The sequence below is a fragment of the Parambassis ranga genome, chromosome 4 (assembly GCF_900634625.1).
Source record: "Parambassis ranga chromosome 4, fParRan2.1, whole genome shotgun sequence".
Classification (NCBI taxonomy): domain Eukaryota; kingdom Metazoa; phylum Chordata; class Actinopteri; family Ambassidae; genus Parambassis; species Parambassis ranga.
The window spans coordinates 2,740,239-2,760,169 of NC_041025.1; the positions used below are offsets into that span (position 1 = coordinate 2,740,239).

Below are 19,931 nucleotides of genomic sequence, written 5' to 3' on the forward strand. Positions count from 1 at the left end.
TATAGCTTTATAGTGACCCTGTCTCTCCCACCTTTGTTTGTTAAGGGGTTTTCATGCAGGGGAGGAGGACTTTCGAACTCAGTTCAAAGTTCCTCCATTCCAGGACTGTGTTCTCAGTTTTTTGGGTTTCTCAGAAGAAGAGAAGGCCAACATGGAGGAGAGGACGCTTAAACACGGTCAGTTCCATTGTACACAGAGTTGTTGTTTCTGACTATGTATATGGATTTTAACAATAACTATCTTTAAAAGGCGGCAGTTACCTCGAGGTTGGAGATGAGAGGTGTACACACATGGTGGTGGAAGAAAACTCGGTAAAGGATCTGCCATTTACTCCCTCCAAGAAACTCTATGTGGTCAAACAAGAGGTAGGCCTTTCAGTTTTCTTCTAATATTTAAAGAATGAATAGGAATTTTGTGATGGAGCAGTTTCTTGAGTGCTTGAACTCACTGAACACAACATTCAACACAAAAATATCTTTCTGAAAACAAACAAGTTTGGCACCTCTGTAATACTGGTCAAGCGAGTAGTGTACTTTGAGGTTATGCTACAGGAGAACGCAGACACAAGGGGGACCCAGGGAAAATAATGAATCCTCTTAAACAGAATAATTATCTGATCAGGATTCCGTTTAGGTTAAACCTCAATCGATCGTACCTTTGCTCTCCCACTTTCTGTCTGTGCTGTCAGAGAGAGGAATCAATAATAGATTTCCTCTTCCAGTAGATGAATAAGTTAGGATGGTGGTTTATCTGTGGTTATAACTCCACAATCAATATAGCATTTTCTGTGTTCTTCCAGTCTTACTGTTTTTATTTTTCAAGAAATGTGTCTGTCTTGTCTTGTGGATTAGAAACCTTTTATTTCTGCCTACCTCTATCCTAATGTAGAGGATTAGTAAACTAAACTTGCCTCTCTTCTTCTTGATAGTGGTTCTGGGGAAGCATTCAGATGGACGCTCGGGCCGGAGAGTCCATGTACTTTTATGAGAAGGTAAATGCATTATTGATAATAGCAATGTGTGTGTTTATAGAAGGCAGAAATGCATACTGTTTTTCTCCTCTTGAATTTTATAGGAATTATATGCAAAAATTAAAATGACATTAGATTACTATCTTTTTTCTTTAACATTTATTTTATTATTTTTTAACATTTTTCAATACAGAGAAAAAAGGAAACGGTATAACCGAAAAACCTAAATAATACTATGAAGTGCCTCACCAGCTCAAGTCACATGATATACATAATGACAATCAATTTTTCTGATCTTTAAACTGTCAGCCAAACCTTAGACTTAGAATAGACTACTCAGTCTGTTCATTACAAAGATTTCGATATCCTGCATTGCATAAGGATCTGAAAGTTAGATCTTGCAAATATTTTTTCAGTAATAGCAAGCAGTGTTATTGCATCTATGCTTTGAATAATCACATTATTTCCTATTTAATTATTTTTTTGCATTTGAAATTGCCTGTGTCTGTGCTGTCCACACACACAGCCATTGTAAAAGGGACCATCGGTGTTCCCACAAAGTGTGAAAGTATAGAATTGAATTTTTTAATTTCCAATTCTGGAGAGGGATGAAGAAAATAAAAAGAGTGTATGAAAATATGTTTTTGTTGTTAGGCTGTGGGCCCAATCAGTCACTGTAGCCCTCATACCTACTCATACAAAATCGCTATCGAGTCAGTTGTGACAAAATGACAAAGTAGGACTATAAAATATAATGATGTATTCTAATTGTACTTAAGTCAAGCATGAAAATTTGAGTCTGGAATTTTAACCCCTGGCTTGTTAACTTGTCTTAACTAATTAATCTTTTCTCAGAAATCTTGGTTTAGTTTGGAATTACTTTTTTTCCTTCTGTTTATATACTTTCTAGTTTTAAATTTATCTCAAACTATTCTGTTTGTAAATATATGAGGAAATATTTATTTTATTATTCAATTTTCCTCTTCAGTCCATGAATACTTGTTTTGATCTGCATATTGCTTTTATACTTTTATTGCACCACTTTCTGAATCCAACATCAGTGATTCATGGTTTGACTGGGAGTCTGCCGCATATGTCTACTATATGGCTTTCATCTCTTTTTCAGTAGTTGGTGTCTTCTTTTTGTTGTAATTGGCCAGTATTCACCCTACATATTGTCCTTTTGGTCCCTCTGCATTTCAGAATGACAGCCCAGCCATGAAAAAAGCTGTGTCCCTCCTGTCCCTCACCACCCCTAATAGTAACCGTAAGCGTCGCCATCTGAGGGACACTCTGGCACAGCTCACCAAGGAGACAGAGATCTCCCCCTTCCCTCCGCCACGCAAACGGCCATCAGCAGAGCAATCAATGTCCATTGGTTCTCTGCTTGACATCTCTAATACCCCCGAGTCATGCAAGGCCTTGGCAGGTAAGAGGACAATGATGGAGAGTTTTTACCCAAGCCTTAAACTGTTACGCATGTGCACCCCTCTTCATTCCAGAAGACAGAATAGGAGACAGTACTGTCACCAGGAATAAGATAAGAAGGAAATCCAGGGAAAGAAGGAGTAGGACAGGCAGTGAAGAGAAGAGAAAAAGGTCCTACCTGAGGGCAAGTACCTGTCGACAAGAAGAGCAGCAGCAAAGAGCTACAGCAGGTTAGGTTGTGCTTAAAGATTAGGTCTGCTAAGCCCTTATTGGAAGACTCATCTAAACTAGATTTTGAAACATTGGACCAATATCCATTCTATGTTAAATACGAAGCAGACATTCTTGAAAATTTTCAGTTTTGCTCCAGCTCTTAATTCATGGTTCATGAAAAATATGTTGAGTGACACCTGGCAGTATCTATGTGTGCGTCAGTGCTCTATTAAAAACCCCCTGTCTGCCTCTCTGCCTGTCTTCTACCTCCAGAGAGCTCAAAGCCAACCAAGAGTTCAACTCCAGTTCTCTCCAAGCAGTCAGCTAGGTGGCAGGTCTCCAAGGAGCTCTACCAGACTGAAAGCAACTATGTAGACATTTTAAGCACCATCCTACAGGTAGGTGTGTGTGTGTGTGTGTGTCTGCATCCACACAGTGTGCACAGACCTAATGTTTCCCTCTCTCAGGCTTGGCACTCTGTTGCCCCTGACTACAGTTTCAGGCAAAGTTACAATCATTAAAGGTTTGTGTAGGTGTGTGTGTGTTTGTATGCTCTATTTTGTCTTATCAGTTGGTCCCAGTACTGAGTCAGACAGCTGACCAGTGAGAGAGAAAATGCCCTGCCTGGCCATGTCTCTTTCTGCCTCTCCCTTGGAATCATTTACGTTTGCCCTTCTTTCCTGCTTCTTCTTTTCTCCCTGTGTCACTGCCTCAGATGTTTTACTTAATATTCGACATGCCCTTTTCTTGTAACCTCTCTTTCTTCTTTATTGTCATTAAACATTGACAACTAGCATCTTTGCATTGGTTGTCCTGGTTATGAAAATGTGTTAGTGTAAAATTTTCTTTGCCTGCACTAGCAGAATTATATTTTGCACAACTTGCTCTCTTCTGTTTAGCCATTAAAACTCATACCACTCATGCCTATTTATGTGCTCTTGTCATTGTTATGACAGCGTTAGGGTCAGTATCAGTTTGTCAATATCACTGAGTGATATTCCTATAGAGTTATTGTACCACATTATTTTAGGTTATTTTTTTAGGATGGCTGATTATTTTACTGATACACTACTGGAACAGAACTGATAAAACGAGTTGTCTTGGCTGACAGGAAATAAGACATATGAAAATATCTGATACTGAATGCATGTTTACTCTGATCTGACATTTTATTAGTCACATCCAGACTTTGAAAGTATCTACATGTCATTGATGTTTTGAATTTTGTGCACCCTTCATACGGTGAACAGTGTTGCTAATATTTGACTGTATTTTCAGCTTTTTAAGCTTCCATTAGAAAAAGAGGGGCAGGTCGGGGGGCCCATTCTGGCACAAGAGGAAATTAAGACGATATTCGGCAGCATCCCAGAAATCTATGAGGTTCACACCAGGATAAAGGTAAGGTGTCATCCACTATTTGTTTTTATAAAGTGGTTGTAATGTGCGATATGCCACAAATGTGTGTGTTTGTTCATCAGAGTGACCTCGAGGAGCTCCTCACAGACTGGTCCGAGAGCAGGAGTGTTGGAAACATCATCCTGAAATATGTGAGTTGAATGCTTAGCTATTCTTTTACTTGTGTGGGTTTTCCTGTTTGTGATCCGTCTGCATTTTCTCCCTCTGCAGTCTAAGGAGCTGGTGAAAGCCTACCCACCCTTTGTCAACTTCTTTGAAATGAGCAAAGAGACTATTGTTCGGTGTGAGAAACAAAAGCCACGCTTCCATGCCTTTCTGAAGGTATGACCTTTGCATTTGAAGTATACCCTGAACTCTGGGTCTGTTACAATCGGGGAGTTTAAACCCCCTTTGAATTAATAGTGAAATTATTATATTATTACCGTAATTATAACATGTGTCACATACACACGTTCCTTCTTCAGATCAACCAGTCGAAGCCAGAGTGCGGCAGGCAGACATTGGTGGAGCTGCTCATCAGACCAGTACAGAGGCTGCCTAGTGTGGCCCTCCTTCTTAATGGTAACACATACATCCTTCTAGTTGAAGGGGGGAAAAAATACACGTTCTGGCATCCCTACTTGTCTTTTTATGCTTTTGCTGTCACCAGACCTTGCATTAACTTGAAGTCTGACCTGTTAGTGGTGGAGGTGGTCTATCTTTTGATGTTTCTTTTCCCACACCTGTCACCATCCTCCATTATTTCCTGTTGATACCTGTCTGTAATGCCTCTTCCTCTGTATTCTTTTTAACTTAGCTTTCTGTATGTGATTTTGATCTTTCCCCGCCTGTCTGCTTCTTACCAAACTTTCCCTTTCTTTTGTCCTTGCAGACATAAAGAAACATACATCAGATGACAACCCAGACAAGATAACGCTGGAGAAAGCCATCGAGTCTTTGAAAGAAGTCATGACGTAATTTGCGATGACTTAAGCCTTCCTTTTGTTATACTCTTACAGCTAACATTGTCTCTTTATGTCACACTTTAATTGAAGATGTTTCAGCCTTGACACATTTAAAGATACTGTACAGATCTACAACTAATGCTATCTTTTTATAGCTTTCTGTGCTTTGAATCAGTGTATAGAATGTACAATTGTACATTGCTTCACTTAACTTGGCAATAATTAATAATTAATAATTTAATCTTACAATAATTAATCTTTTCTTTCCACTCTACTAGGCACATCAACGAAGACAAGAGGAAGACTGAAGGCCAGAAGCAAATCTTTGATGTTGTTTATGAAGTTGATGGATGTCCTGTAAGTTTAGTGACTGCTTTTACTTGCATGTGTGTGGTTACATTTATTTTTTTATCTCTTCTGTTTATTCTGTTCATCAGCCACTGTTTGTTTGATACCTTGAAATAGTCATTACACTGTGACAGCAAAAAAAAAATGTGCTCTGGAAAAAGTAGATTCCTAATACTGATGAGCAGACCACAGTGATTTAGTGGCGCCCGCGACATTAACATGACGCTCTCCCTCCCTGCACAAACATGCTTTGCTGCTAAACCTTGTTCAATTATTAGGATGTCCTCAGATATCCGTTAGCGGTACATCTAGGTAATGCTTTGACAGTTACATTTGTTTTATGAATGTTGGCTGAATGTGAGGTCTGTTTTCTTGCTGCTGAATGAGACATAAGGGAATGGATTGTGGTGGATGTGGTGATACTTGTGCAAGTCTGTGTGGAGGGTGTGGCTTTGGAAGTTCCCCTGAGGGAAGGGTGTGGGTTTGGATGTAGCCCGAAGAGATCCTACTTGTTGCTAGTTTTCCAGAACTACCCTAAAACACACTTGTGTATTTGAAATACAAAAAAAAGTCATTACCATTTTTTTTTTGTTTCAGCCACCGCTCTTTTCTCCACTTTCTTCTTACTTTGAATACATTGTCTTGTTCTAGGCCAACTTGCTTTCATCCCATCGGAGCCTGGTCCATCGAGTAGAAACCATCGCTCTGGGAGACCAGCCATGCGACCGTGGGGAACAGGTCACGCTTTTCCTCTTTAATGACTGCCTTGAGGTAAACATGCATGAACACAAGTACATTTTTGATCATATGCAGAACACCTTAACACCTTAATTCACTAGATGACACACTTCTCTAATGCTATCCTGCTGACATCAACATCTGTGATTTTAAGCTACAAATGCCAAAAGTAAACTGTCTTAATAGCATTGACCAATAAGGAAATGGGAAGCCGGTGATTTCAAAACCCTAATTAGTAAAGAGAAGTAGCCTTAGTCATGAGAACAAAATGGCACAGGAAGTAAACAACACTGTACTGAGAAAACAGGCTGTTATTACAACTGGTAGCACGCCTCACAAGGTCCATGAGCTTATTTAAATAGAAATTTTTAGATTATACATTTTCTGTAACACATTGGATATTTTTTAGGTACAGAAATTGTCCAGGAGTTATGGGAAAATTGTATAAAATGTGTTTTGGAAAACACTGAGTTTTGCAGCATCTCATATGTGTTGAGTCTGTCACTGCTGACACAGAGCATGTGTGTTAATTAGCAAAGGGTCAGCATAAGAACATAGCAGGCAATCAGGACAGGGATGAGGTGAGTGGCTGCGCTGATTCAGGATTGTCAGCAACACCTCTTAATGAGCCCGTATGTGTGTGCTCAGCAGCTACACGCATGTATTTCTGATGGTTTGTTGTCGAGTTAAATAACTATAGGAGGAATTAAATAACTTCTCACATGCACAGCTAAAACATGACGTATAATTTCGTAGTGTCTTGCCCTCTTCTTCATCTACTTCGCTTCCCCCCTCCCTCTGCTGTCTTCATTCTCAGCTCCTAATTAATGTGACATTAATGAGTTGCATCGTTTACCTCTATGAAGGCATCATTGATTTATTGCCAAGTAACCGATAGCGGTTTCACCCACACACTGCAGGACACACTCACACTCAAATGATTTTACTTGGAAGTTGTTCACACGCACCTCCAAAGTTGCTGTCTCATTTAGTGCATGTGTTTGGCTGCGTGCATGTCCGCAGATTGCAAGGAAAAGACACAAGGTGATCAATACTTTCAAGAGTCCACTGGGACAGACGAGACCCCCACCCCCACTAAAACACATTGCATTGATGCCGCTGTCGCAGATCAGGAGAGTGCTGGACCTGCAGGACTCTGAGGGTAAGAGTGCACACTGTTGGAAGTTACTGAACATTACATCACAATCTGTGACTCTACACAAGAAGAAATGTTCAACAGCCAATTGCAAAAGTGATTGTTTGTTGTTCCTGCTTTTATTATCATTTTTATTTTTTATTTTTTACAAAAATTGGAACCAAAGAAACATTTTTCTCTGTAAAGTTTAAACGTTCTCTTTAAAGTTGCAAGCTGCAAAAGACTTTTTACATATTGCCCTCATGCAGTCTGGAAATGTGTCTCTTTGCTGTGAAAATATCTCGTTGTGTTTACTTGTCCTTGAGAATATGGTCATATGTAACGACCTGAAATAATGTTTTTTTCCCGCCCCACACTGCATAACCTGGCCATCAAAAAAATCATGGTCAAACAAATTACAAATGTTCTACTCCCTTACAGAAAGGAATATACAGCACTACATACTGTTGAGTTAGCATTTACATGGTTGATGGATTGTATCAGGCAAATTGTCTGATATTCAAGCCAGCACTGGCCCGAAATGGTGGCACGTACACAAGTATAAATGCTCTCATAGGCCGCCTGTGTGGGCACGGAGCTGTTAATGAATATAAATCAGGCTTTACCCTGCTAGCATGCTGTAGCTAAAAGACATATAAGACAGATAAGTGGTGTGCGGAAAGTCTAGGTGTACATGACTAAGAATGTCTCATCCTGAACTAAACATTGTCTGCTGTGTTGTTCAGGTGATCACTTGCGAGCTTCATTATAGACATAGCTTCTGTCTTCTCTTTTATTTCCAACAGTATCTTCTGTCATCTCTCTATCATCATTTCCTATCTCATTATCAGAGTCTTCACTGGCTGATTTCCTCCATTGTTATTTGTAATTATCGTCCCTCTCTCTTTCTATCACTGTTTGTCCTTCTTTCACCCTTCTTTTTGTGCCTCCTCCCTTCAGAATGTGTAAATGCATTCGCCCTGGTGGTTCGCCCTCCAACCGAACAGGAGAACCTGTTGTTCAGCTTCCAACTGGCCGGAGAGGAAACGGTTAAGAGTGCCTGGCTGCGAACACTTTGCCGCCATGTCGCAAACACCATCTGCAGGGCTGATGCGGTGAGAAGCCACACACACACTCAAACCCAAAGAAAAGGAGATGGGTAGTTTGACACACTGGTAGGCAGGAAATTAATCTATGATAGTTGTCATGTTCAACAACTTTTTTTTCCAGGGAAAGATTAAACATTTTTGTACAAAATCATTTTATAAGAGTCAAGATTTGCTCCAGGATGCATGTGTAATTATTCTTTGTAGATCACATGACTAGAACCTTTATTTGTATAAGTTTGTGTACAACAATGGGGCTAATTCTTATTTTTTCACACTAAAAGAGACTATAAACAATCTTTTTTTATTTAAAAAAAAATAGGAACCTATAAAAAAACTGATTTGCTGATTAGCTTAATGATTACTGAGCTGATGGAGGTGACGGTACTGCAAAGCGAGCAGCAGGGGGCGATGGTGGCCTCTGGTCTGCCTGCAACCTCACAGCTGCATTCCTAATGCTTTTATCACTGGGTCAGCGCCGCAATGTGAATACCAACGAGACTGAGCCCTGCTTGTTAAAAAGCCCTCTGCAGGGTGAGAGAAATAAAGCCTGTGTGCAGATTCTCCTGCACATCTCCTCTTGCAATTATTTTGACAACAAAGAATGATGTATCTATCTCTGCGCTGATTACATGAATTACTTTGGGTCATGATTTAGTATATTATCCTAATTTTTTTTTTTATTTTGGTGTCTTATAAACCTAGGAGGACCTTATTCAGTGTACAGATCCAGATTCACTGCAGGTCAGCACCAAGGATATGGACAGCACCCTAAGCAAAGCCTCCAGGGCCATCAAGAAGACCTCTAAAAAGGTAGAGTGATATAGTGACATTAACACACACATGTAAAATTTATATATATATATATATACACACACACACACACATATATATATATATATATATATATATATATATATATATATATATATATATATATATATATATATATATATATATATATATATATATATATATATATATATATATATATATATATATATGTGTGTGTATATATATATATGTGTGTGTATATATATATATATATATATATATATATATATATATATATATATATATATATATATATACACTCAACAAAAATATAAACGCAACACTTTTGTTTTTGCTCCCATGTTTCATGAGATGGACTTGAAGATCTAAACTTCATTCCAGATACACAATATTACCATTCCTCTCAAACATTGTTCACAAATCTGTCTAAATGTGTGATAGTGAGCACTTCTGCTTTGCTGAGATAATCCATCCCACCTCACAGGTGTGCCACATCAAGATGCTGATCTGACATCATGATTAGTGCACAGGTGTACCTCAAACTGCCCACAATAAAAGGCCACCCTGAAATGTGCAGTTTTGTCTCACAGCAAAATGCCACAGATGCCACAAGCATTGAGGGAGCGTGCAATTGGCATGCTGACAGCAGGAATGTCAACCAGATCTGTTGCTCGTGCATTGAAGGTTCATTTCTCCACCATAAGCCGTCTCCAAAGGCGTTTCAGAGAATATGGCAGTACATCCAACCGGCCTCACAACCGCAGTCCACGAGTAACCACACCAGCCCAGGACTTCCACATCCAGCAGGTTCACCTCCGAGATCGTCTGAGACCAGCCACTCAGACAGCTGCTGAAACAATTGGTTTGCATAACCAAACAATTTCTGCACAAACTGTCAGAAACCGTCTCAGGGAAGCTCAACTGCATGCTCGTCGTCCTCATCGGGGTCTTAACCTGACTCCAGATCGTCGCCGTAACAGACTTGAGTGGGCAAATGCTCACATTCGATGGCGTCTAGCACGTTGGAGAGGTGTTCTCTTCACGGATGAATCTCGGTTTACATTGTTCAGGGCAGATGGCAGACAGCGTGTGTGGCGTCGTGTGGGTGAGCGCTTTGCTGATGTCAATGTTGTGGATCGAGTGGCCCATGGTGGTGGTGGGGTCATGGTATGGGCAGGCATCTGTTATGGACGAAGAACACAGGTGCATTTTATTGATGGCATTTTGAATGCACAGAGATACCGTGATGAGATCCTGAGGCCCATTGTTGTGCCATACATCCATGAACATCACCTCATGTTTCAGCAAGATAATGCACAGCCCCATGTTGCAAGGATCTGTACACAATTCTTGGAAGCTGAAAATGTCCCAGTTCTTGCATGGCCAGCATACTCACCGGACATGTCACCCATTGAACATGTTTGGGATGTGCTTGACCGGCGTATACGACAGCGTGCACCAGTTCCCACTAATATCCAGCAACTTCGCACAGCCATTGAAGAGGAGTGGACCAACATTCCACAGGCCACAATAGACAATCTGATAAACTCTATGCGAAGATGATGTGTTGCACTGCATGAGGCAAATGGTGGTCACACCAGATACTGACTGGTTCTGAGTCCCCAGACCGCCAATAAAGCAGAAACAAAATGCACATTTCAGGGTGGCCTTTTATTGTGGGCAGTTTAAGGTACACCTGTGCACTAATCATGATGTCAGATCAGCATCTTGATGTGGCACACCTGTGAGGTGGGATGGATTATCTCAGCAAAGCAGAAGTGCTCACTATCACACATTTAGACAGATTTGTGAACAATGTTTGAGAGGAATGGTAATATTGTGTATCTGGAATGAAGTTTAGATCTTCAAGTCCATCTCCTGAAACATGGGAGCAAAAACAAAAGTGTTGCGTTTATATTTTTGTTGAGTGTATATATGTATATATATATATATATATATGTATATATATATATATATGTGTATATATATATATATATATATATATATATATATATATATATATATATATACACATATATATACACACACATATATATATATATACACACATATATATATATATATATACATATATATACATATATACACACATATATACATATATATATATATATATATATATGTACATGTATATAGCCCAAGCATGTAGGACTGCCTGTCAGCCTGATAGGCCTTAAACAACTTACAATACAAAACAGAAAGAGCAGCATGACTTCTTTCCTCTGCTAGACCCTTTAGCTAATGGAGGTACAGCCAGAAGAGATGCCTTTTAACAGTGCAGTAGTATATAAATGACATCCCACTGATCTCGAGTTTGTTTATTGGACGGTGTATGATCGCAGGAGTGAGACCTTTTACTGTTACATATCTTTGTCCAATACGGACGTGAACCGCCACACAGACAGAGGCAGCAATGTGCATTAGACCTCTGTCTGCCAAACACGCTATGATGCGGGCGATCAGGAGAGTGAGTCATCTGTGACATCTGTGTGTAACAGGTCTTTGAGGCACCATGAGGATAGATGATAGACTAACATTAAAACAGTTTCTAAATGGCACAGGATCAGTCTGCACACCCCCTCCGTGTTGGGCACCCCTCCCTTAGAGCATTCAGTCTGCCTGAAATCCATAAGAAGAAGAACACGTCTCTTCTAGAAGACATGAAGGTGTTGTGTTAGTGCTGTGTGTTTATGCCGTTGACGCTGACTCATTAGTTTGAGTGAATTAAGTAGTTAGCTGTTGTTGCTAACAAGGCTAATTCCATCCATGAAGGCAGATTAACTCTCAATATTGAGGTATGTATGATGGAGGAGGTTTACTTTGCTTCAATGTGAATTCTGCCAGATTTAAAAATATCCAAATAACTGATGAAGTATAGCCTTCTTTACAATAGGTGGTCCAAACAACAACATAACTAAAAATCATGTTTGGTGAAAAGCTTTCACCTTATGACATGAAGGAGGAGGAGAAATAACTGTCTTACATAATCAGTATGTTCAGACTTGGTGACTAGTTTTCCCATAATTTGTATGTAAATGTTTTAATTTAATTGTGTTCATTAAACACAATTCAAATTAATTGATGATGATATGCAAGTTATTTTAGTCCCCCCCCACCATCACTCACCACTCGATGTCACCACTCGTGCACCCTTTGACACAAATGTACCAACATTTTTTTTTTGTCCATTAGGTGACCAGGGCGTTTTCTTTCACTAAAACCCCAAAGCGAGCGATCCAGAGGGCGTTCTTGGCCAATGGCACTCCAGATGAGAAAAGCCAGAGGCTTAGTTGTGAAAACCGTGTTGGAAGCAGCACCACACTGGCTGTAAGTCTTTCTGTTTACCTTCTGTCTAAAGAACATTGTTTTGTGACCGTACGTTCAGCTGATATGTTCTTGACATGATGCTCTCTGATATTCTCATTCATTTTACTTTCTGCATAAATGTGGATATACAGTTAGGGAAACAATTATTTGAACTCCTGCTGATTTTGTAAGTTTGCCCAGTGACAAAGACATGATCAGTCTATAATTTCAATGGTAGGTTTATTTGAACAGTGAGGGACAATAACAAAATAAATCCCGAAAAATGCATTTCAAACAAGTTATAAATTAATTCTCATTTTCATGAATAAAACAAGTATTTGATCCCGTTCTAAATGCACTTTAGTACTTGGTGGTAAAACCTTTGTTGGCAGTCACAGAGGTCAGATGTTTTTTGTAGTTGGCCACAAGGTTTGCACACATCTCAGGGGGGATTTTGTCCCACTGCTCTTTGCAGATCCTCTCCAAGTCATTAATGCTTCGTGGCTGTTATCTGGAAACTCCAACCTTCAGCTCCCTCCACAGATTTTGCTCCAGACCAAGGGAGATTGGCAGTTATTTTATGTTTCTTCCATTTGTGAATAATCGCACCAGCTGTTGTCACCTTCTCACTCAGCTGCTTGGTGATGGTCTTGTATAGAGCTGCTCGATTATTATAACTTTTGAGGTAGTGCTCTTGAGGCCAAAAGGAGTTCAATTAATCGCTCAGCCCTAGTCTTGTAGCCCAGTAGGTCCACAGTCTTGTCCCTGACATCCTTGCAAAGCTCTTTGGTCTTGGCCATGGTGAAGAGTTTGCAATCTGGATTGATTGATATCTTCTGTGGACAGTTGTCTTTTAAACAGGTAAGGAGCTGAGAGGGCTCCCAGTGTCAGCTCCTTACCTGTATGAAACACCTGGGAGCAGAAATCTGGCTGATTGATAGGAGATCAAATACTTATTTCATTCATGAAAATGAGAATTAATTTATAACTTTTTGAAATGCATCTTTCTGTTTTTTTTTGTTATTGTTCTGTCTCTCACTGTTCAAATAAACCTACCACTGAAACTATAGACTGATCATTTCCTTGTTAGTTGACAAAATTACAAAATCAGCAGGGGACCAATTAATTTTTCCTAACTGTATTTCATAAAAGCTGTCCACTAACACAATTAATACATTTTCTGGGTGTTACTATACTAAGAAGCCTGTCTGTGTCTCTGTGACTATCCATCCAGCTGTTCCTCATAGCCTTTCTATTCACTCTCTCATTCTCCTTTTGCTGAGAAGCCAACCATTGATCTTTCCATCAATCCGTGATGGAACAGCTTTCAGATGGTGTCCGCTGCTTTCATCTAACTTGATTAAAAAGCAGGAAAAGGGCTTCTGTGCTTAACAGTGGTGGGGCTCTGTTCTTTTCTTGCACTATTAATGTAGCAATTTCCTCTCCTTATGTTCTTTTCTACTTCATGTGTTATAGCCATTTTCCCAGTGTCTAATATGATGATGTATTTTCATTAATGTGAGTGTGATGTAAAAGACGAGGGTAAATGAGGAGTGCAGGTAACACTGCCGAACGACAGAGGCTTGTCAACAGTAAAAATAGATGTTTTTTCTTAAAAAAAAAAAACTTAAAGAGAAGAAATGTACTGTTTTTTCTCTCTTTTTTCTGTCCTTGGTGCCCTTATGGCAAAACAATGTGCACTTGATTCCAGGTTCATTGAATGAAGCCAAGCTTTTTCACTACTGTCTCATTTTTACTTACTGTGGGCTCGTTTTTTATGAGGCACCAGCTATTAAGTATATAATAAGTAAAGGGAAGCAACATAGTAAGTGCTAAAGTGTAAATTAAAAATCAGAAAGCGGTCTAACTCTGTTTGCTGATTGATGCGATCATTAGTCTCTGTTGGCTTCTGCTGGTTTTCTTTCCTTTTGGATTGTGTTTTAGCATGTCTATTTTTCTCCCTGTCATGTTGTATTTGTCTTCATGACGTGTAAATCCCTGCTTCGTGTGTCTCCCCTCTGTTATGTACTCTAGATGTCTCGCTCTGCCTCCACGTTCACTTTGAGCGATTCTGCCAAAACCAGTGTCGTTGTGCAGCGCTCTAACTCCCTGAACAACCCTCCCGTCAGAGCCAGGGTTCCTGTCTGTCTGTGCACCCCCTGCACCCCTGCCCCTAGTCTCAGCCTCAACACTCAGTCAGACCCAGTCAATCCTAACTCTTGCTCTGGCAAGTCCATCCTCCATGCTCCGTTATTGACTCAACCAGCCCAAGCTCCTTCAAGCCTCCCCGTTTCGCAGTCCCGTCCAACACCCACTTCCATTCCAGCTATGCAAAACACCACTCAGCTCAATCCTAAAATATCCCAGCCAAAACCTAGCCAGGGTTTGTCCAGACCTCTGCCCTCTGTAGGATTCCAGCCAAGGTCCCCAGCTCGTCTGCACGTTAATGTCAAGGGCGGGACCTATTCTGAGTCACGCAAAGTTCCATTGGACCCACGCAAGGCTGTCCTGACCAGTCCTCGCAGAGAGACTCTGCTCTAAACCATCACGGAGCTCGGTCCTGGAATCTGATGTGAGCAAATGTAATTCTTGTCTCAACTAGGGTGCTCTAATCTTTTTTGACATCAAATTAATCCTCACTACCTATTCTATATTTACATTTTAACATTCAAATACCACCGGTGCATTCTGAGTGCCAAATCAACTCTTTAGAAGCTAAGACCCGGCAACAGTGATTGATCAAACTGAAGATCTGCTCCACAGTTCAAGGATATAAAGTGAATGGAAACACAGAATGCTTCTTCCCACTGCAAATTGACATAGGGGCAGAGATTTTAAGGGTTGATTTGGAATGCTTGTTCCTAAGAATTACTAACTGCTGCTGCTGCTGGTGGTGGTGGTGGTGGTTGTGGTGGCTGGGAATATTCACTAGGTGACTCCTATTAATACTGGGCTACATACAAAGGCTGTGTCTCAGTGCAGGGGCTGCATAAGTAAAGAAAGGAGCCGTGGCCTTTTAAGGTTGCACAGAGCATAATTAAACGAGACTAAAACACCTGGACTAAAAAGGGTTTCCTGTTTGCATGGCAGGCTGTCATGACGCACTGCTCCTGCCTCCTAGCAAACATGAAAGATGCCTTTTTTTAACCCTCTAAAGCCTGAGCAGTTGACCAACAGTACAGTCAGTCATAGGTTGCAGGTGGAAGGCAGCATTTGTTTTTCAAGTTATTTACAGTTTTTGCAGAAACATTTGTATTTTTTTTTAATTTAATTTTTGTGTTTAGTTTTTGTTTTTTTATTATAGTGCCAGAGGAACGATCAATGAGTCGATTAAAATTATCTCTGTCTTATGTGGAAAAGTGGAATTTAAGAATTTTCAAGTGGGCACTGACGATTAAAAATACATTTCTTGAGTCTTAAAAATCCAACTGTCACCCCCACATTGAGACACAGCAATTGTTTGTATTGGAGCTTGACTAGTATGCAGCTTGCACAAAAACAAAAAAAGGAAGTTGTGTTTTTATAAAGTGGCATGCTGTATTATTACAACTCTGCTTAATATAGGCAGGTCCAAGAACATTTTATTTTAAGTGCTGATTTGATCATCAATCATTCAAATGAACATCTGTTAAGTAAGCCTTTATAGATAATTTCTTTCATCTAAGTAGTGTAAGTGCCTGTTGATGAAAATATCAAGAATAGAAATCCAAATGTCAAGGCCTTCCTTTCATTTTCCAATGCTCCGTGCTGTGTGTGTTTTGGCAAAAGCAAAAAAAATTAAAATGTCAATGTATTCATGAAAGCTGGCATGAGACCTCATCTGAGCTTTAATGTGCGGTGGCAGGTCACCTGTTATCTGTCCCACATTTTAACCACCTGTGATGATTCAGCCACTGGGCACGTGATGTCCCATATTCACCTCAGACATTTATAACCAGCTCCCAGATGTATGAAGTCGTCAGAAAGATTCATATATGTAGTTTGACAGAATGACAGCGTCATTTAATAATATTGAACAATTTACACATCCTTTAGGTCACTCTGCTTGACAGTCTGTTTGAACTGAACAATCAGGTCAGTCAGGAATTAATGTTTGCTTTCATACTCGCTTAATGTGAAGTCAGAGAGTAACAGAGCTTTACGTGGTGTAAAGAGATCTGCTGTCCTCTAATTGGACCTGCATGGCAGCTGTCACTGCAGAACAGGTAACTCGTCTTCCTGGCCTATAAATCACAAAAAGGGACTTTCTCACCATTTGAGTGCATCTTATTTTCTCATTTGCATTCAATGGCCCATTGAATGAGTCCTACGTGATGCATAGCCATGCATTGTTTGATATGTTTTGCATCATTTTGAATGTGGATGTGGATGCTTTCTCACGTTAGTCCAGTTTGTTGCCATCTGTCTGTACTTAAGTTTTAGCTTTGGATGTAGATTTAACTTGTAATCAAATATGCTTGTGGCTGCCAAGTCATACAATATTTTTGTTCATTCGTATTCCATCTGGTGCACACAAAAGTGTTGCATAAAGTAACATAGCCTTATTAAGTGGCAGAGGGGCAGTTTTTTTTTGCATGCCTTTCCCCTGGTTGATGGCAGTATGCCTATTGGGCTGCTGGTGTAGAACTCTAATCAGTTTTTCTTAATTCACGCCAATAAAAACAACACATCTGGGTAAACTCTGGTGTTTAGTGTGAAAATACCTCTGCATGACACTGGCAGCATATCAGTGAAAGCAGGTAAAACCTGCTCATGTGTGTGTTGACACGGAGGCCAGGAAAAAAAACAGTGCCCCTGACGAAACACTTGTAAAGAGGTTTGGGCCTGTGTGTGTATGCATAAAAGCCAGGTGGAAAGCTACTGAAGTGTGATTGTGTTGGCAAAGGTTGTCTGTCTCCATTAGTTCAGTGCCAGGTTTGGCTTGAAAGGCAGAGAGGCTCTAGTAACAGCGTTTGTCTTTGTGTGCTCCGTAATTAAAAAGAGGCACGGACACGCACACACCTCTGACTGCACATTACACATGACTGTGGCTTTAGAAGTCTGTCTCCTATAATGACAACAATTTATCTGTGCTTAATTTACTATTCCAAAGTTTCAGTTTAGGTCAGATGCTCAGATCCATAATACGTGTCTAAGACTGATCCTCCACCTGCAACACACAGAACCGACAACATAGTTCAGACCCACAATTTACACGGCATGTCAGGACACAAACCAAGCCGCATTGGCCGCAGAACTCTCCACAGACCTCCTTGATAAAACTGTGCTGAGGTTAGGTTGATCGATCAAGAGGGCAAGGCTATAAAATTCTTTCCAAAGCCACTGCTCCCAGGAGCCCAGTGGCCTCAATAACTCTGAAATGGAAGAAGTTTGATACCGCCAGGACTCTTCATAGATTTGGCCCTCCAGCTAAACCGAGTATGCAGGCAAGAAGGGTTTTTAGTCATGGAGATAAATCAAGAACACACCTCTCACTTTAAAGACGTTTAGAGGTCCATTTAGCGAAACTTCATTAATCAGGCTGTTAGCTACTTGAAGTAGGAGTTTGCCAAAGAACACACACACAAAAAAGGCTGAAATTTGGATATAAATCAGAATTTCTTTCAAATTCTTCACACCTCTGTCTTTGTACATCTTTATCAGCTTCACGTTTGGCTGCAACAGCATTAAGGGATGCCAGTTACTTTATCAGTTTGTGTTTTTAGAAATGGTAAACAAGAAATTGTAACTGTCACAGCTGGCTAACTAAGCTAAGTCTGCCTACTCTTCATTTTTACAGCTAGCTAGCAGGCTAAACCGGGCTGTTTATGCTGCTGTGAATGGATTAAGATAGTTGGCGACACACATGTGATCCATGATCCAGACTTGTGTATCATGTCTATGATGTATATATGTGATAGTCTGAGGGCCACAAGCTGGAAAATGTACAGACTATATTACCCCGTAAGATTGATCTTAATGGTTTTGGTAACAATTAAGCAAGCTAAGCTTAGCTTTAACATAGCCAGATGTTTATACTTGTACTCACTTAAAGGTGTATTGAAAAGCCTATAAGCAGTACTTGTGCATAATTCACAAAGGAGTTCACGGCTGTCACTGTTAACAAGCTGGGGATTAACATTTCCTTTTTTCACTCACATGTAGGATTTCCTTAATTCTTTTTTTCTTTCTTTCTTGCAGGCACGCCACTCCCCGTCCATGGTCCATCTGCCTTCCATGTTTGAGAGGAAGTACCACACGTTCAGCCGTTCAACCACCCACCTGATCTGAGAGCACCTTTTTCTGCCTTGACTATTACTGACGGGTCTCTGTGTACAAAGTTAAAGGTACCTGTGAGGTATGCCAAACGTGTATTTGTCCATACTTGGAGCTCTGCACAGAAAGTGGGGACATACTGATATGTGGCAGTATCAGAGCTGTCCCGGTGGAGAGTGTGTGTGCGCTGATCTGAAACTGTGGTAAAGCAAGGTGACATCCTTAAGCCTATCATGACGCATTCAGCTCAAATAAGGCCTGTGTTACAGAGACAGAAAGTGGTTCATTGTTACGCTTGAACTGGAATGGTACTACGCTATGCACGGGGCTGTGGGTGTTTTTATTTCCACTGGCTATGCCTTAAAAAAATGAAGGACTCTGTTTTTGTAGTTTTGTACTCAAGTTACATTTTGTTTGTACGTTCCTGATCGTCATCGACACTAATTGTAGACGTCATCTCTGCACGCACATTAAGGGGGATTCAGTCCCTTATATCCCTGGATCCTAGTTTTATTTCTCTGCTCATTGCTAGGGTTAAATTAAGACTTTACTTGAGGTTTTTCTATTTAACAAATAAACCTGTTTCCTTCAGAGAAACCTTCATACTAACTGACATTTGTTATTGTTAGACTTAGTATTACCTGATATGTCTATTATTCGCCTTCTTAATAACAGTTTCCAGCTTTTATAAAGCTTCTATTTTAACTTTTGAGAAATTTGTCAGTGAAGAATAAAAAGCTCCTCTTTCTGCGTGCCCGTCCGCATTTTAAAGACCTTTTACAGAGTCGATGTCTGTGTGTATTCAAGAAGGGATGCTGTATCACTGTACATATTTATTCCTGATGAATACATCTAATACCTGTTTGTTTTTTTTTTGTTCTGTTGCTATTTATGTCTGTCTCCTCACTGACCTTCATTTGTCTCTAGTTCTTTTATCTATATTAAATGCACTTAAACTTAAGCTTTTTAGTATTTTATTACTAGAACATTCAAAAAAGCTTTCTTTTGTAGGGGTTGGTGAGTAAATGCCAATTTACTTGTGTCAAAATAAATTCTTTTATTTCCCTTTTAATGTCCTTGAATTGGTTTAAGTGTGTGTTTGCGGGGTCTAAAAAAAAAATGATTTTTTTTTTATGTGATCTGATAACTGATCATCAAACACCAACAGGCCTCATTTGCAGCTTTTAGATCAGGGGTGGCCAAACTTTTTTCGGGGAGGGCCGGATTCGATAATGCGAAACTCTCCGAGGGCCAAC

The 19,931-nt window shown here is 40.0% G+C and overlaps 1 protein-coding gene across 3 annotated transcripts in view; it reads left to right on the forward strand.

Annotated features, from left to right (window-relative positions):
* ect2 (epithelial cell transforming 2) overlaps nucleotides 1–19,531 on the forward strand; it is a 29,053-nt gene extending 9,522 nt beyond the window's left edge. For 2 of the 3 annotated variants that reach the window (XM_028403653.1, XM_028403654.1), the window contains 17 exons: nucleotides 46–176; nucleotides 250–365; nucleotides 929–991; nucleotides 2,174–2,399; nucleotides 2,885–3,009; nucleotides 3,890–4,009; nucleotides 4,090–4,158; nucleotides 4,238–4,348; nucleotides 4,492–4,588; nucleotides 4,899–4,980; nucleotides 5,250–5,328; nucleotides 5,971–6,090; nucleotides 7,081–7,219; nucleotides 8,153–8,307; nucleotides 9,004–9,111; nucleotides 12,307–12,441; nucleotides 18,601–19,531. In XM_028403653.1, the coding sequence (XP_028259454.1) occupies nucleotides 46–176; nucleotides 250–365; nucleotides 929–991; nucleotides 2,174–2,399; nucleotides 2,885–3,009; nucleotides 3,890–4,009; nucleotides 4,090–4,158; nucleotides 4,238–4,348; nucleotides 4,492–4,588; nucleotides 4,899–4,980; nucleotides 5,250–5,328; nucleotides 5,971–6,090; nucleotides 7,081–7,219; nucleotides 8,153–8,307; nucleotides 9,004–9,111; nucleotides 12,307–12,441; nucleotides 18,601–18,690 (1,966 nt within the window). In that variant the 3' untranslated portion in view covers nucleotides 18,691–19,531. Of the gene's footprint in view, nucleotides 1–45; nucleotides 177–249; nucleotides 366–928; nucleotides 992–2,173; nucleotides 2,400–2,472; nucleotides 2,629–2,884; nucleotides 3,010–3,889; nucleotides 4,010–4,089; nucleotides 4,159–4,237; nucleotides 4,349–4,491; nucleotides 4,589–4,898; nucleotides 4,981–5,249; nucleotides 5,329–5,970; nucleotides 6,091–7,080; nucleotides 7,220–8,152; nucleotides 8,308–9,003; nucleotides 9,112–12,306; nucleotides 12,442–14,454; nucleotides 14,962–18,600 lie in introns of those variants that run through there. The other variant, XM_028403655.1, reaches the window with a different exon arrangement.
* The last annotated feature ends 400 nt before the right edge of the window (nucleotides 19,532–19,931 follow it).